This window comes from Leptinotarsa decemlineata, unplaced genomic scaffold (genome assembly GCF_025532065.1).
Source record: "Leptinotarsa decemlineata unplaced genomic scaffold, Ldec_3_MD MMD2_tig00026354_RagTag_RagTag, whole genome shotgun sequence".
In the NCBI taxonomy this organism is placed as follows: Eukaryota; Metazoa; Arthropoda; class Insecta; order Coleoptera; family Chrysomelidae; genus Leptinotarsa; species Leptinotarsa decemlineata.
The window spans coordinates 18717858-18737352 of record NW_027412702.1 but is presented as its reverse complement, the minus strand read 5'-3'; the positions used below and the strand labels follow the sequence as shown (position 1 = coordinate 18737352).

The window sequence follows — 19495 nt, the reverse complement described above, 5'->3', positions numbered from 1 at the left end:
AAATTTTCACAAAATTCAATTTTTCTCTCCTACATTTGAAAACGCTTATCTTCCTGTATATGAAGAAGTCAACGACGCTATATTTGTGGTCGTCAGTTTCCTCATGACGATAACGAGACATTCTGGGTTCCAAAAACTTTACTGCTGGAATTTTAAAAGCAATAATCGGAGATATGGAGAAACTTGGAACTTGTGTATATTTTTTGAATGATTTTCGAGTCCCCACTTGAAGTTGAGGCTGGTAAACTTGTTGAGGTAATAACTAGTTAGCTGATCTGCAAGCATGTAATAACCGTTCCATGATTTTTTTGCTTGTCAACAACCTCCTCTATCAATGCAAGTGTTGTGGTGTTGATTTTTTTTACTCCTCCACTCATTATTTCAAAAATAGATTATATATACCTTTTTCTCCCTCGAATTACTGGTTTGTAGAATTTCCTCATAGGTTTCTGAACTAACTTCTTGAATTTGCGTCTTTTTTTTCTCATCAATTATCTGATTTTTTTTATTCCGTTTCAGTTCTCACAATTCTTTGTCGTCTTTCTGATTTTCATAAACAATAATTTCTCTCATCTGATCTCGAATTATTTAGTGTAACTACTAGGAGTTCACAAGAACTCTGGTCAATTCTGATATTCTCATTGAATCTGATCACTTGTCAAATACTTCAGAGCATCAGGGTGAAATGTATTCATTACTTACCATGAAATCATTTCAAAGATAAAATAACAGCCTGACGACATTATCAGATATCTTCCCATGCAGAGGAAATGCTGAGAATGTGGAACAACTGTAAAAGGCAAGCAGAAGATGGAATCGAACAAAGAGGTAGCTAACACAATTAACTTCGGTAATTACGTTATGAAAGAGAAAAGGTCTGCTTTCGCAATAAAAACTAAAGCAAAACAAGAAGCTCTCCATTCCAAGTTTTCGTGAGTGGATGTGGCGAAGGAGAGGAAAAACTTTTCATTATATACGAACATTTATCTAATTGCCTTCGTATGTCGGCAACATATGATGAAGTGCTGCTTTTCTATATTTTTATTATGATCAAGAGATATGTGTGTGAGGAGAGATCAATAATTGAAATTGTATCAAAACGAAGTGAGAACCAAAATGCTTTTTTCCCAAAAACCAATCTTTCTCATAAACATACCCCATTTCAATTCAAACAAGACTGTCATGACTGGGATTGAATCAAATTTGTCTCATCCGTGACATGAAGTTGTGATGTCATGAATGAAATGAATGCTTCACAGGGGCGTCGCCCTGACTATGGGGAGGGCAATGGGGCAATATTATGGAGGATAAAAAAATGAACGCCTGGTACAGTCGAAAGTATGAAGCGTTACATTTTGGAAGTCTGCCTCGATGACGATTGCCTGATTGTCCACAAAACCAATTAAAATTGTATGTTCGTTACAGTAACTTTTACTTTAGGTATGCCGCATACAAATTATATTGAAAAATGTTAATGCTGGTGAACGGCTGTCGTAGAAAGAAATACAATGCACACAACATACACACACCATACCTACCTCCTACCTACATATTTTGACACTGCTTAATGGCAAATCTGATCTTGTCGTGATGATAATGGCGGCAATTTTAAAAACGGATGTCAAAATCTTAATGTTATTCTGAATATTTCAATACTATCTACAATATACATAAAACCTTGTGAATTTATTTACGTTTTTTCATGCGATGCGGAATTTAATAATAGGTAAGGAAGTCAATTGCTCGCACTTTGGTCGCTTTGCGGCTAGCTACATTTGATCTCTAGCTGGTTGGCGACGCCCTTGATGCTTCATCTTATTATATTCGGAACTGTGCTGATGAGGTAATAGGACGAGTGTCTTATTCCGAATCTTCGTAGTCCGTTGAGGATGATAGTGTTCGATGCAAGATCGTAATTCTTCCATATACAGGGTCCTGCAACAGTGGCGCGGTGTTCCATATCTCAATTCAGGAAACAGATAGGAATCTAAATTTCTATAATATCATCTCATTGAACGAGCTAGACAGAATAAAAATATTGGCGGTCACACAGGGTGTTCAATTTTTTCTGGGCGGATCCCAACTGTGTTTTTTTAAATAGCAACCTATATTTTTTATTGCTTTTTCGGTTTCTACATAGAAAATAAAAGACACTTTATGCATATCTTCACTTCGAAAATATTGACGGTTGTCGAGATATCTAGCATCACAGGTTTTTTTCCAATATTCGTCACTCAGAATGTTTGAAATTATGAAGTTGTGCCAAGTCCAATTATATTTTTTTTAATCAAATATAATCTGAAGTCGACCTGTGATATACAGGGTATGAAAAACCACTTGCCACATATTGTAAATGAAAATTTGCAGAATCTTCCTTATTTTAAAGGGAACACCCTGTATATTATTGATCCATGAGGAGCGTCAACGAAACCTCTACAAATTTCATCGAGTATTCGCTAGGTTCAATAGTTGTTCTTAAAAAAGCTTTTTTTTTCGAAAAATGGTCGTTCTTCCTATTTCTACGCCATAAACTCGATGAAAGACTTTTTTCAAAGTGTAATCCATTTGACGACTGTTAAGAATGTACGAATGATATCTTCTTTCAATTTTGAACATTATAGCGTGTCCAAACAAATATTTTTTTACGAAATAAATGTTTGTACCTATCACATTTTTCTACATGGAAAATTATTTTTTTCATTGGATGCAGAATCTTTCCCATAAATCGTGCAATATCAAACCAAACAAGATTAAATGAAAAAACATTGTGAATATCACTAATTTTTTCTTCATGTTATGGTGTATATTCATGAATTATTCAGGGCTTAAGTTCTAGATATTTAAATTTGTCAACTGATAAACTTCAAAACTAAAAAAGAAAGAGTTTAATGAAGGTTGATAATGAAACTTTTTTTCTTGAATGCAGAGCTGAAGTTTATGTTTGAAAGACTATTCTATCCTGCGCAAGACAGCTGGTGTAATGCTGCCAAAAGCATTCGTTATTCTAAGTCGCATATTTTCGGAAGAAGCTGGTGGCTAGGTGGCTCGGTGGCTCGACGTGAACTATATTTTTTATGTATCCTCATAAGAAAAAATCCAGTTTTGTTAAATCTGGTGATCTAGCGGGCCACCGTACAGGCCCATTCCGTCCTATACATTTATTGGGAAATACTTCATTTAGATGATTTCTCACTTCTGCCGGATAGTGAGCAGGTGCACATACATTGTTCCATTCAGATGTACCTGAAAAAAGTATGGACCAATTACATATCTCCAATGACGCCTCCCCAGACATTTATCGACCACCTATATTGATAGTCCACCTGTCTCAATAAGTGGGGATTTTCTGTCGAATGATAATGGTAATTATGTCGATTCACAAATCCATTTTTATGGAATGTCGATGCATCCGACCATAAAATGTTATTGAAAAAATATTCGTTTCGACGAATTTTTCCCATGGCCAATTGCAAAATCTCACTCTTTTCTCAAAATCGGTATAGAGTAGTATGAGATGGATGAAAGCGATGTTTCTTCAAAACTCGCTGCACTGACTATTTCCCCAATTTTTCGTTGACTCATACTAGAATCTTCTTCAACAGCAAGAAAAACTTGTAATTCGTTATCTTCATTAGTAGCTGGCTTGATGCGCTCATGTTTAGAATAATTGTTTCAACATTTCTTAAATTTAATTTTATTCGTTGAAGGTTGTTTTAGACCGAAAAAATATGGCACAAACTTCGAAATTATTGAAATTAATGTAATTATTCAAGAACGTACATTTTGCGGTGTAATTAAAAACTTGTTTGTCTAGCAACAGGTAATTTTAGGCATGGGGCGATATTTTAAGGAAAGGCTTGGACAAAAACTATGCATCAAATGAAGAAATTGCACGGTGTTCTATTTAAAGAATAAATGTGTTATAAACATAATATATCTCGATCACAGTCGTCATATATGGATTTCACAGTAAAAAAATCATTGATATTATGGCGATATAATAGAGAGTTGTCATTTTTAGAAAAAAAAAATTAAAAATAAGAAAAACTATAGGACACGCTATAATGTACAAAATTGAAACGAGATATCTTTCGTACATTCTTATCAGTCGTCAAATAGATTTCGCTTTGAAAAAGTCTTTCATCGAGTTTATGGCGTAGAAATAGGAAGAACGACCATTTTTCGAAAAAAATGCTTTTGTAAGAAAAATTATTGAACCTAGTCATAGGGAGTACTCAATAAAATTTGTAGAGGTTTTGTTGACGCTCCTTATGGATCAATAATATACAGGGTGTTCTATTCAAAATAAGGAAGATTCTGCAAATTTTTGTCTACAATATGTGGCAAGCGGTTTTTCATACTCTGTATATCACAGGTCGACTTCAGATACATCGTTTGAGAGAGTTACCACTGTAGAATACTTGATCAATAAAAAAATACAATTGGACTTGGCACAACTTTATAATTTCAAATATTCTGAAAGACGAATATTGGAAAAAAAACCTGTCATGCTAGATATCTGGAAAACCGTCAGTATTTTTGAAGTGAAGATATACGTAATATACATAACCGAAAAAACGATAAAAAATATAGGTTGCCATTTGAAAAAACACAGTTGGGATCCGCCCAGAAAAAATTGAACACCCTGTGTGACCGCCAATATTTTTATTTTGTCGAGCTCGAGTAATAAGGTAATATTATAGGAATTTGGATTTAAATCTGTTTCCTAAATAGAGATACGGAACACCGCGACACTGTTGCAGGACCCTGTATTATATTGTGTAGCGTTCCTCACAATGATATCTGATTCAATTCCATAACGAAAGTGTTTCGAAAGGGCGTTTTCTTCCAGTTTGTATCTGAAAGTAACTTCAATACATGATCTACAAATCTTTGTAAAGGGTTATTCCCCTTTATTTAGGAGTTTCCCAAATTATATCTGTGTATAAAGATGGAACTCAAAAAGCTTTCTTCTCAAAAACTGATTCCTTTCAAGAATATATTGCCTTTTAATTGAATAATGTAATGAAATTAAAAGAGTTCATGAGAGTTCTACTTAAAGAACGAAAAAAAAATAATTCTTTGTTAACAATTCTTTGTTAAATCCTATAAGCGCTATACAACTAGTAACTAGTCCAATGAGTATCTTCCCACATGAAACACATTTTAAATCGATAAAGCTAACCAAAAAAACGATTAGCAAAGTTGAAAAGTTCGCTTGAAACTCGAATTAAACGACATAAAAGCCGTAATTCGGAATGTCGAATACTCTCGATGTTCCGTAAAGCGTATTGCACGGGCCGTAATTGCGATGTGAATAACTTCAAATACCTATGGAAAAGTAGAAGTTCGCCGCTTTTGAAATTCCGTGATTGTCGGTTTTGATATTCGATAATAAAAGCCGTATGGAACTATAATTAGTTTTAATTCCATAGTGACGATAGTGATTATGTTTGTTTGAAGGTGATTGACAATGTTTCATGATGAATTTCACTAGTTCGGACTTCCATTGTCTACTATGTAGAATGATTTGAAATCCCTGAAACAACTAAAAGAAAAAAGAAAATAAAAATAAAAAGTGGAGAGATTCCAAGTCACGTTAGTTCACGACGTTTCGATTATTAGTATCTACAATCGTCTTTGGGTGATGACTGGACTGATTCCTCCGAGAGATGACTATTTATAGGTCGTTCGAGTACTTTCATTCATCCCCGCTTTCCATTTTCCGCTTCACTGGTTCCGTGGGAGATGACCGTTTTGGCGGGAGTTGGCCATTTTTCGCTTGACGATGGGTTTCCATATGTTGCGTATCTCTACGCTGGCTTGGCTGAATACGTTGTTGGACAACATGTATGCGGCTTTCTTGAATTTTCTCCTAAGCCAATGTTCCTCTATGTGCAAGATCTCAGCTTGGGACCACTCGATGTGTTGATGGTTAATATAATTGTTATTTTCAGGTATTTATTTTCAATTTTTTTTTCCAGGGATTTCAAATCATTTTATATAGTAGACAATGGAAGTCCGAACTAGAGAAATTTAACGATAGTGAGTATATCCTGTATTCTAGGACGGTTGAAATGTATTAGGTGCATTCATTCATTCAGAAATAGTATAACTTGTATTGTTTATATTGAAAAGAGATAATTTTTAGAAAAATCAGTCTCTTGGATAAGAAGCTTTCTGATTTCTTACTCCTCCATCTTGAATTAAAAAAAATGAGCGTTTTGGACGTCCGACAGAAGTGATAACTTAAAGTAATCTAAATTGAACTATTCAATATTGAACTTGTATAATTAGAGATTTTTTTTATTACATTTATTTAATGTCGTATCAACCTCGAGGTTTATTAGCGACAATTCGAATGAGCATAGGTTATTTTCATAACACTGTCAACAGTATATCTCTACACTAAAGACTGTCCGACGAGAGAGGATGCGCCTGCCTTCTGCTGACGTATGTGGAAGAGGAACGGAAGTCAGACATATCGAATCGATCCAATGAACTGCGGAGTTGAGAAGTTTGTGTGAAACCTCCAACGTTATTCACATTTATTATTTTCTCCTCCAGGAAAATTAATTGAAAACGATATGAAATTAGAACACAGAAATTTCCATTGAGTTGAAATTTGTCAACGGACTCATATGCCTGAGGATTTTGATTCGTGAAGATAAAGAAGGGTACTGTATCCACGCCGGAACTGTATGCCGTGAAAGGAAATATTGTCCGAATCGATTTATAGATTTTGAAAAAGAAGGGGCTCTTACTTGGATCATGTCTTATTAACATATATATGCAAAACATATCGGAAAGTCTGCAAGTTGTTTAGACCTGACAGGATTTGAAATAAGACTTTTTGACAGTAGATTGACAACTAACATGCTAGATATGAAGCGGGAATGCTTTTTGGTGGAAGGGGCAATAGGCCTTTCCAAAGTGCGAGGGAATCAGGAACAAGAAATCGATATAAAAGGTCCATAATCGAAAACAACTGGGCTCAAAGGCAACCTGAGTCAGACTTATGAAAATCCAAGATCCAAGTATTTGGAATAATATGGAAAGGACCCCAAATCTCATATGATACATTGTAGAAGGAATGCAAAAAATTAACGGGTCATTACAAATCTCAATAATACCAAAGGAGATCTAATGGGATATGCAGTCATTTCAACCAGATAAGTCGCAGAGACCAGATCGCATTTATCCAGAGATGCTGGAATACATACCAAAAATATTAGAATCTCCTTCATTCCAAAAACTAGAAGAATCCAAAAACTCAGTGAAAGACTTGAGATTAATCAGTCATGTTGTTTGCAATGAAAATGAAACAGCGTATACTTGCCAGGCATATTTGGAACACATGATTTACCAGTATATGACAGTATCGAGGGCGCATTCCATAATACGTCCTTTTGATCAATTATCCAAGTGTAGAAGAGAAGAGTGATCAACAATACACTAGCAGGAATTCCTAATTATATACATGTTTCTCATATATTATAATATAATCAATCATTGAGAGAGTATCTAACAAAGTCGTTATCATACAAGTTGACTTATTTATTCTGAGATATGTTTTTTCAACGTTCATGTGAAAGTAGTTGTTTCGGGGCTTTTTTTCCTTCCTTTGAAAGCTTTTCACAAATTTTATATAAAGATGTAGAAATGAAAACGATAATTTTTTTTCCTAGAAAACAATCTTTCTCATAAATATGCCTCCCTTCGTTTTTAACAAAATTTCCATTGCTGGGATTGAATTGAATAAGCGTTCGAACGCCTTTACGCACTGTGCGTTATAAGATTTATCTCATCCGTGACATGAAGTTGTAATGTCATGAATGAAATAGTGCTTCATCTTTTGATATTCCTATGTGGTAAAGAAACAATTGTCTTATTCCGAAACTTCGTAGTCCGTAAGTGAAATTTCATATCTTTCATGTATTGTGTAGTAACCCTACGAATGAAATCTGATTCGATTCCTTAACGGAAGTGCTTCAAGAGGGGTTTTTTTCTAGTATGTTCCTGAAAATGATTTCTATGCATGATCTTTCAACATCACAAGCTACTCAGAGGAAGATTGCCTCCATACCATAATAGACACAAAGTACTGCGCTATGAAGACGATTTAATCATCCTAGTCCAGGGCAAAGATAATAATGTGAGAGTGAAGGGACGCATACAACAGACCCTGAATATCATAAATACATGAGCTGACTTTATTATGTGCAATTAAAGTGCTATTTACCAAATACCCTTCTTCAAATTAACTGACATGGATTTATCTACATGGAATGAGCTATCTAAGGTAATTTTGAGAATATTTTGGATATTCTTGTCATATTGCATACACATGGATCAATAAGTCCCGAGACTAACAATGAAAACAACATTTTTTTTACAAAATTTTTTTTATTCACCAACATAATCTCCTTTTAGGGTGATACAATGGTTCCAACGCTTTTCCAATTTTTCAATACCATGTTTATAAAAAAATGTATCTTTCGCTTCAAAATAAGTTTCAGTTTCAGCGATGACCTCCTCATTTGAGCCAAATCTTTTTCCCTGGAGCATTTTTTTAAGATCAGCAAAGAGCCAGTAGTCACTGGGGGCTAAATCTGGTGAGTATGGGGGGTGGGGAAGCAGATCAAAGCCCAATTCGTTTAATTTTGCCATTGTTCTCATCGACCTGTGGCAAGGTGCATTGTCTTGGTGAAAAAGGATTTTTTTTCTCTGCATGTGCGGTCGTTTTTTTGCGATTTCCTCCTTCAAACGTACCAGTAAGTCAATATAATAATCACTGTTGATCGATTTACCTTTTTCGAGGTAGTCAATGAAAATCACGCCATGCGCATCCCAAAAAACTGACGCCATCACTTTGCCAGCTGACTGCTGCGTTTTCGGACGTTTCGGACGGCTTTCGCCAGCTGTGCGCCACTCAGATGACTGCCGCTTTGACTCTGGAGTGTAGTGATGTATCCATGTTTCGTCCATGGTCACGTAACGACGCAAGAAATCTTTTTTGTTGCGAGTAAATAGCGATAAACAGCTTTCTGAATCATCGACTCGTTGCTGTTTTTGTTCCATCGAAAGCAATCGCGGCACCCACTTAGAAAAAACCTTTTTCATGCTCAATTTTTCATGAAGGATAGTAAATACACTTCCATATGATATCTGTGTCATCTCAGCAATCTCACGGAGCTTCACTTTACGATCTTTCATTACAATGTTTGTCACTTCACTCACATTTTCCGGTGTAACAGCTTCCACAGGTCTACCCGAGCGTTCTGCGTCATTTGTGTCGGTACGACCACGTTTAAACTCGGCAAACCACCGACAAATCGTTGCTTTTGATGGACAAGAGTCCGGGTAACATTTTCCAATCCATTCTTTCGCTTGCACGGTGTTTTTACCCATTAAAAAACAATGTTTTATCAGAACACGAAACTCGGTTTTTTCCATTTTTTAAACAAACTACAAAACGACTTTACTCTAACCTCGATAACTCAGCTGTTTCTGGTCCGATCGACTTAAAATTTCGACACGTTTCAAGCAAAGGTTAGTACTCTAGAAAGACGTGGTTACTGGTTTACTAAGAGCGCCATCTCTGGGTTAGTCTCGGGACTTATTGATCCATGTAGTACATTTCTGTACAAACTTTTTCGAAAAGGAATTACCTCTACATGGAATCCGTTTCAGTATCCTCAGCTTCCTTTCAAGCTGTTCTCTGGTGTTCTTTCCAATCATGAAGAAGTGTCTAGGGACGATACCCAGTTCTCTTAAGTGTATGTCGATGGTCTGGGAAAGAGAGGGCCACCATCCTCTTTCTGAAAAAAAATAAAAGTTTGCATGAGCTTTGTTTTGATGAATCAATGCTATAAATGTATAGATATCAGAACGAATAAGTTTATCCTTGTCTCTAAGTGATCGATTTAAAAATAGACAATGCTTGAATAAAATATCAACATTGGAATATGCCTCAGTTGATTGAGGGAAATCGTTTTGTGCTAGAATTACTAGTTGTCGAATAATCTGGTGAAGTTGTATTGTATTCTGTTTGTGTTCACTGTGTGTGGACTGTGGAAATTGAAAAATACTTTTTTTTTCAAGAAAATCATGAGACTCATTGATTGAAAATGGAAAAATAATTCAAGAATGAAACTCTTTTCAACTATTTTCCGTACCAGTTTCTGTGGAAGTTACTTCAGTCCTTAGTTGGGATACTTCTCTTCAGCAATGGTTTCCTTTGAAATAACTCTATGTTAAAACTATTTTTGATTCAGTTATTTTTGGATAGTTAGTCCAAGAGCATTTTATTCAATCACTTCAATCACAGTGTTTTCACTGATTCGATTTTGTAATCTCTCTTCATTTTCTATGTTCCTTTTTGGTTTTATTCATTTTTCAATAAACCAACAATACCAAGTTATTTTTTTTTATTCACAACGTATACAACGTATACAGATTACAAATAATATTACAAATAATAATTACAAATAATAATTACAATTTAATAATAATATAAAATTAATAATAATATATAAATATTTCTTATCCCCTTTCATATATTGGGACCTTTCACCTAAGCGCAAATGAGCTTGTGTTGTGATAGGTATCCCTTTTTTTAAAAGGAGATTTTTATTCTGTCAGACATTTTATATACATTTGATATTTCTGAAGAATGGAGCTTTCAAGTATATGTGTTCAATATAATTTTTCAATAATAAGTTGATTGTAGCGTAGAAATGATTTTATAGCAATTTTGTATTTCTTTATGTCTATAATATTCCTGGACTCGGGTGGTAGTAAATTGAAAAGTTTTGGGCCAAAGTAATATACAGATTTCTGTGAATGACTTTTTTTGAATAAAGGTAGATGGATAGACCTTTTTATAACAGATCTGGTCTCTTTTTCAATAGTTGAACTTTGGTAATTTACTTTGTTATGTTGAATAAATTGATTTCTTCATACAGCTTTTTTGTGGAAAATAAACGGTCCTTCTTACAAATAATTTTCAGTAATGTGTTTTGCATTATTTGTAAACCTCCTAAATTTTTTTCAAACGTTCCTCCCCATGCTGTAATGCAATACTTAAGAACAGACTCTGCCAGTGCATAATATAAGGTAAGCATGTTCTTACGGGTTAGGATATCTCTCAGGGAGTAAAATTTGTGAATGAGTTGCCTTAGTCTCTTGATCATATACTGCGTATGCTCATCCCATCGTAAATGCTGGTCAATTATGACTCCTAAATATTTAGGTTTAATCGATTTTTCGATCGTAGGACATTGGCAGATAATTTGAGCGCAATTTATTTTATGTATCTTCAAAAACTTTTCATTTGGTTGGTCGCTTTTTGTTAAAGTGATTGTCATAAATTTTGTTTTTCCAACGTTTAGGCTAAGAAGATTACAATCGAGCCATGCTTTCATCTTTTTCATTTGATTTTCCGCTTTTCTGTAGACTCCTTGCCATGAGTCCTCTGAGAAGATAATGACAGTATCGTCAGCGTAGGATATAATATGTCCCTGAAAGTTTTTAATTTTACTAATACTATTTATGTATACCAAGAATAGAATAGGTCCTAATACAGTACCCTGTGGTACACCGGCGGTAATTGTTGAGAAATCACTAAGTTCTTCGTTTATCTTTACTCTTTGTGTTCTCTCTGATAGATAGTCTCGAAGTAAATCAAGTGTCAAACCCCGAACTCCATACCTATATAGCTTATGCAAGAGAATTTCGTGGGAAACGGTGTCAAAGGCTTTGGCAAGGTCAAGAAAAATGGCTATGCATCTGTCCGATCTGGCCAGTGCCTCCACGCCGTTCCTCACGAAGTCTAGAACAGCATTTTCCGTATTTGATTTTTTTATGAATCCGTATTGACTATCGGTTAATACATCATTTGCATCAAAAAAGTTGATAAGCCTTCTTTTAATACTGTGTTCAAAGATTTTTGTGAAAGTATTTATTACAGAGATTGGCCTATAATTGCCCGGTAATCCTCGATCTCCTGCCTTATATACGGGTGTGATAATAGCCTGTTTCCATTGCTTAGGGATTTTTCCTTTTGCATAACATAGGTTTATTAAATATTCCATTGGTTTAATAATATGCAAATGTATAGACTTTACAGTTTGTGTGTTTATTTTATCCGGTCCAGGAGAGCAATTATTTTTTAATTTAGATATAATATCTATCAGTTCGTTGCATGTTACTGGATTTAAAAAAAGTGTTTTGTTCAAAAAAGTATCCTCCACGAGATCTTCAGATGCAATTTCAGGCTTTTCAATATCTTCCGACATTTTAGCGCCAATGGTTGAGAAAAAATTATTCAAGACGTTTGATTTTTCATGGTTTTCAGCCACCACTTCTCCATTTTGCAACTTTATTGGCAAATCTAAGATTTTTGTTTTTGATTTAGTACTATTTGATATTTCATTAATTATTTTCCAAGTCTGTTTAGAATTTCCTTTCACTGTGGCAAGTTTTTGTTGGTAATATTGGTTTTTAGTACGATTTATTAGCTTGTTGACTCTATTTCTATATTCAGTGTATTCCCTTTTCAGGTTTTCGTTTTCTTTTTGTTTTATAAATCTTTTCTCTAGTTTGTCTCTTTCACGTATCGATGTAACCAGCCCATTTGTTATCCATGGTTTGATTTTTTGTTTTTTATTTGTCACTTCGTACGTTTTAATTGATAATATTATATAATTGTTCAGTTTTTCAATGAATATGTCATAAGTTATGGATACAAAACTCAAGTAATTCCCTCGCTGCCAAGCTAAATAGTTCATTTTGGATTTATTTTGGTTTTCGATCATTTTTTCAGACGTATTTTCCTTAGAAACTCCCTTTTTAGTAACAATGTTGTAGTGCCAAATTAATTGTGATTATTTGTTCTCCACATTCAAGCTGATACTGGTACAATCATCAAAGTAAAACAATCATCGTCGTGGAATGTTCAGCTCCTGGTGAGACAAATATTGTCCAAAACAAGGGAAAATGAATGGGATATGAAGGATTTTTCTCAAAACTCCACAAACTCCACCCAGATCACCCTTTCACAATGATTTTTGGATATTGTAGATTTTGGAGAAACGATGCCTTCCTATTTTTGATCTCCAAGACTGAACAGGCTGAGAGCAATACAGCAGAAATATTGAGTAGACAAATGCAGAAAATGTCATACTTGGCTTAAGAATCTTTCGTCATAGGTTATTGATACCGGTGTGCTTCTGTAGAAATAGATCTTAGGAAAAAGGGCCCGAACTCTGTGTACTTGAGCATGGTTCAATAAACCTAAACCGGTCGTTACAAATAAAAATATCAGTGAAAATAGACAAACGTTATCTTCTCTATCCTATATTTGATTGTGAGTTCATTGGCTCTGAACTATTTGCTTATCAATTGCAGATCGCGTTCTGCAATACCTAGGTTTAACTCCTTTCCATCGATACACGATGTAGACAATGACAGTGTCATCAGCAAATGATATTATTTATTCAGAAGATTCATGAGAAAATGATGAGTTGAGATATATCAGAAACAAAATAGGACCGAGAACGGTTTCCTGAGTGACGCCGCAAGCAACACTTTTCTTTCACACACTTCAACATTTGTCTCAACTATCTGTATCTAATCTTTAATAAAAGTACGGAAAAGATTGTTGATATAACCCCTCTCAGCTAAGTTCTCTAGCTTGCTCAGCAAAGTTTCATGGCTCACATATTGAAAGAATTTTCAGTGCTCTGTTGAAGTGTTTCCACAGAATTTACTTCTTCATCATATTTCAATTGTTGACTGTGCCTTCACCCTTTAATCGTAAGCTCCTTATACAGATCTGATATGTGATAGGATCCCTTCATGTGGCATCTATTAATTGTGACAGATTGTTTCGAAGGAAATCTTGATAAATTTCACCGGCCAGTCGATGAACCCTAACATTTGAGAATAAACTATGTTAAAAATGGATTTTGTACATAACAATTATTTCTGATGAGTTATTGCCAAAATAAAACACTTCTAGAATGCTATTCAGGTTCTAACATTTGTACCCATTGATGATGATGGAGGATGATATTGTTCTTGTGATACTTTCTTCTACATTTTACTATTGGAAACTCCAATTTGAGATTGTATGGATTCAGTACTCATGGTTGGATCGTTTTCGACCATATTTGGTGCAGATCTTTCAGCATGACCTTCTTCTTATTCTTTCGAGTATCCATGCCACAGTCTTATATAACTGAATTTCAAAATAGCCATGTCCACTAGTTTATTGTTTTCATGAACACGAGTCAGATTTTTCTCACAAAATAATCAGAAAATATTATGCACGTCAAGTTGGTCTAACCAAAACTTGGTACTGAAAACCGTACGATTACACACAAAGTTCTTTTTTGTTTTCTGGTTTCATGTAAATATCTTGCAATGGAAAATGCAGAAAAAGAAAAGGACGAATATCTTTCAGGGGAGGATATTGAAGCTTGGCTTTGCAACTGACCGCCTTGGGGAGTCTCAATTATCTTTGATATTCGTAGATTGACTCCTCTATCGATCTCACAGATGACGTCTCCATGCGGTAAAATGTCATTGTTTCTGCTTACTCAGGCTTTTCCTTTAGAGACGGTTAAGTTCAGCAATGTAATCGTGTATTACCCTTACATCACTAATAAGGCTTTTGGCGGGTCAAAACATCGATTTCTGGATGGTTTGTTTTCTAGGCTCTGGTTTCATGAAAATGCGCTGAGATTTCATTAGACAGTTGTCTAACACCTGGGCTGGAAAGTTCTGGGCCTGAGAAAAAAAACGTGTTTTTTTCAATATTGGCTTCATTCATCAACGTGATCTCCATCAAAAGTCACACAACCATTTCAGCGCCGCTCTAAAACTTCAATATCACTTTCGTAGAACCATTTAACTTTTGCCTCAAAATAGGCTTCAGTTTCAGCAATAACCTCTCCGTTCGAGCGAAATTTCTTACTGGTGAGCACTTTTTTGAGGTCTGCGAAGAGCCAGTAGTCGCTGGGAGCCAAATCTGGCGAATATAGTGAATGTGGAAGCAATTCGAAGTTCAATTCATGTAGTTTTGACATTCTTTTGATCGACTTGTGACACGGTGCGTTGTCTTGATGAAACAACATGTTTTTCTTTGACATAAGCGGTCGTTTCTTAGCAATTTCGGCCTTCAAACGCTCCAAGAAAACGCTTTTGAAAACATATTTTTGTTGAATGTGGTTATTTTTCATGAAAAGATTTTGCCAATGTGGAAGTTGTATCAATTGAATCTCTTGGTATATTGATAGAGATATCTGAATAATCTAAAAATTCGCCACCCAGAAGTTTCCAGTGAACTTCGTGGAAGAACCACTTTGCAAATCGGCTCTCGAAACGGAATATGAAATATAATCTCTACCGGACGAACTCATCAGATATGCCAAACGAATTTCCATTAAACAATCAAAACTTTATTGGAGTCTGCACTTCAACTCCCTTTCCGAACAATAATGAGATTAACTTCGTAGAAAATGATATCATAATTTGTCGAAGAAACTTTCACTTCCACGCACAAACACAAAGAAAGAACTCGAACGATTGGGAAATTCAGCAAAATTAAAATTATTCCGTTTAACTTCTATAGTCGCTGGGCCTTCATCCCTTGCAGTGAAGGAGTAAATTTTGTTAAACAAATGAAATGAACTTCACATTGACCTCTAATTGAGACATCATGGCAACCAACTTCGACATTTATTGACAAAAATGGGAATGAGGCTTATAAAGACCATCTCCGAAATTTTCAGAAAAGTAACTTCTGTAAAGGAAATTGAATCAATTTGGCATTAGGGCGTAGCAGAAGTAGTATAAGATGTTCACACTGAAAGCTGAATTCGCCCCTTTATTGAAGATCGGGCAATCAGTTTCTTGTTGTAGGAATCGTTAAACAGAAATTGCATTAGGACATGTCGAGAAATATACCTCTGATTTTGAGAGTCTTAAAATCATACTCGTTTGGAAAGATAGGATAGGAAAATTTGTTAGTTAACAATTGAATAATTTTTTGAAAAATGGTGATGAAACTTTTTTCTCTACGGGATTTGATTCATTCAAGTGTTAGGAAGATAATAGATTTTTTCAAATTTTCAAAATGACATTTTATGTAATAAAAAAATTATTTCTTTTGATGAACTCTCTTTAGCGGCAGCGCGCTCATGCCGTAACAGCCGCGTGGAACCCTATTTTCAACGTCAAATCAAAATTATAAATAATGGAGATAGAGTTTCGGGACTTTTTTATCGGAAATTTCCTCCTCTTCAACAGGCTTTTTTCAAAATTGCCTAAATATTAATATTTTTTGAGTCATTAACGAAAAACTGAAAACAATTATTTTTTTTATCTTATTTTGTTAATAACAATTGCAATTTTTTACCTGCACCAAAATCCTTCAAAAACATTGTTCTAGAGGTGATTCCGAAAATCGAATGAGCTATCGCTCATATTTTTAGGATCTTTATCTCTATTTTTCATGTTTTTGAACTTGTTAATTAGACAATAGTATTCGAAAGCATTCCACACATTTCGGAATTTCACGGAATATTCTTACGATCGTGGTCCCAGAAGTACCCGGCCTGACCTAGAGATGGTGGTAGCTATTCGAAAGTAGACAAACTATTAAGCATATGTTTCAAGTTTGAAGACGCTGCGTTGTTTAGTAATCGTTTGGCAACCATCAATAGCGAACGTTTTCGGTGAATTTGTGAAAATGGGGAAAATTGGTAATCGTTATGTGGTACGATAATTTAATTTGAAAGGTCTCAGCCCAACCAATATGAACTGGAATGTACTCTGGGTGAGTCTGCTCCTCCGTTTACAACAGTAAAATATTGGGTAGAAGAGTTCAAACGAGGCCGTACAAGCTGCCAAGACGAACATCGCGGTGGTCGACCAAATGAGGTGACGACTCGAGAAACGCTGAAGAAAATCCACAAAGCGGTACTGAATGATCGCCAACTGAAAATGCGCGAACTAGCAGACTGAGTATACGGTACATCGTATATTATCTGGAAATTTGGACATAAGAAAGGTGTGTGCAAGATAAATGCCGCATATAAGTCCTAAGGGTAGGGGAGCAGGCTCCAACCTACTTGAAATCAAGATGACGAACAAGTAGATGCCGCGTTTGCTCACACTCGAGCAGAAACAGTGTCTTGAAGATGTTTCAATTGAGTGTTTAGCGAAGTTACACAGCAATAGAGCAGAATTCTTGCGTATCTGAAGGCTAGGTCATGGCATTGGTTTTTTGAGATGCCCGTGGGATAATTCTCATTAATTTTCTTGAAAAAGATTAAACGGCGAGTATGATGCGAACATAGTGTAACGTTTGAGTGATGATATAAATCAAAAACGGCCGCAGTTGGATAAGAAAAATGTGTTCATCAAGGCCATGCACCAGTTCACAAATCCATTATCGCAATGATCAAAATTAACGAATTATAGTTTGAATTACTACCTCATGCACCCTATTCACCAGATTTAGCCCACTCGGATTATTTTTTATTCCCAAACTTGAAAAAAAGGCTCAGTGGTCAAATATTTTCCAACGTCGCTGAGAAAAGTGTATAGAGCAAGGAGATACTGTTGGAAAATGAATACATTTTTTTCCAAAATTTTTGTGTTTTCTTCGTTAGGCCGGGTACTTCTGGAACACACTCGTTAATGCGTGGAGTGTTCTAAAATACTCAGATCAATAAAATTAACGAAGTTTTCGGTGTAATACTGCTCTACCAAGTTTCCTACTAATTAGTGTGACATAAACATATTCGAAACTCTACTTCTATCACTTCTGATAAAAAGTGATGAAATTTCTGCACAAAAATCATGAAACTGAAAATTATTATGTTTACATGAACCTATATCAAAAAACTCCTCATGTGCCCACATACTATGGGCTTGTGACAGAGGATTGACTCTGACCGGGTCTTTTGTTCTATGCTAGAAAAGGATCAAACTGAAGAGAGTGGATTTAGGTTCTGCATAGTTTCAGGTCCAAACCAATCGACGGAATATAATTCCACTAATCCAATCCAGGATAAATTGGTTTCCATCGAAAATCGAGGCATTCTGTTGTTCGGATGTGCAGAATGACTGGGTGAGAGAGTGTGGATTATGTTGAAACAGACAAAGGGATATCGTTTCAAATAAACTCAAATAAAGACATAACACGTATAGTCAGTGGGCATACTTGAAGACTGGCTATAAATCAAATCATCTAAAAGAACAATTCGTTCAGGCCAGCCTCAACACCCTACACAGTAGGTTAATGGACTGACACCTATCAGGAAACAACTACTCCCCTGGCTAATACCACGAAGGGCGTTGGATTATATCCGACAGGTGTCAGTGCAGGATTCTTCACTGAAGTTATTCCTGCATATGCTGTTGACGATACAACTGCCGCAATAGATTTTCAATTATTGGAACACACTTGCAGACCGGTTTCGGGCTGTTTGGCCACTCGTCAGTGCAAGGTAGTGTATATCATCAACATAAAGTCGATGATTTCCGATAATTGAAAATCGAATTCCGTCAGAGTATCATTCCTCGAACTAAGCTGAAGACTACAACAAACAACAGGTTTGTCGTCGCTCCATCTGCCTGTGAACGAGGTAACCAACTGCATATCCAAATTTGCCCAATTCCTCGTAAAAGGAAAGAAATCTTTCACGTATAGTCAGTGGGCATACTTGAAGACTGGCTATAAATCAAATCATCTAAAAGAACAATTCGTTCAGGCCAGCCTCAACACCCTACACAGTAGGTTAATGGACTGACACCTATCAGAAAACAACTACTCCCCTGGCTAATACCACGAAGGGCGTTGGATTATATCCGACAGGTGTCAGTGCAGGATTCTTCACTGAAGTTATTCCTGCATATGCTGTTGACGATACAACTGCCGCAATAGATTTTCAATTATTGGAACACACTTGCAGACCGGTTTCGGGCTGTTTGGCCACTCGTCAGTGCAAGGTAGTGTATATCATCAACATAAAGTCGATGATTTCCGATAATTGAAAATCGAATTCCGTCAGAGTATCATTCCTCGAACTAAGCTGAAGACTACAACAAACAACAGGTTTGTCGTCGCTCCATCTGCCTGTGAACGAGGTAACCAACTGCATATCCAAATTTGCCCAATTCCTCGTAAAAGGAAAGAAATCTTTCACGTATAGTCAGTGGGCATACTTGAAGACTGGCTATAAATCAAATCATCTAAAAGAACAATTCGTTCAGGCCAGCCTCAACACCCTACACAGTAGGTTAATGGACTGACACCTATCAGAAAACAACTACTCCCCTGGCTAATACCACGAAGGGCGTTGGATTATATCCGACAGGTGTCAGTGCAGGATTCTTCACTGAAGTTATTCCTGCATATGCTGTTGACGATACAACTGCCGCAATAGATTTTCAATTATTGGAACACACTTGCAGACCGGTT

At 35.8% G+C, this 19495-nt stretch overlaps 1 protein-coding gene across 3 annotated transcripts in view; it reads right to left on the bottom strand.

Moving 5' to 3' along the window:
* LOC111508060 (retinal guanylyl cyclase 2) overlaps window positions 1-19495 on the bottom strand; it is a 307875-nt gene that overhangs the window by 123582 nt on the left and 164798 nt on the right. For all 3 annotated transcript variants that reach the window (XM_074184092.1, XM_074184091.1, XM_074184093.1), the window contains one exon: window positions 9672-9821. In XM_074184092.1, the coding sequence (XP_074040193.1) occupies window positions 9672-9821 (150 nt within the window). The remainder of the gene's footprint in view (window positions 1-9671; window positions 9822-19495) is intronic.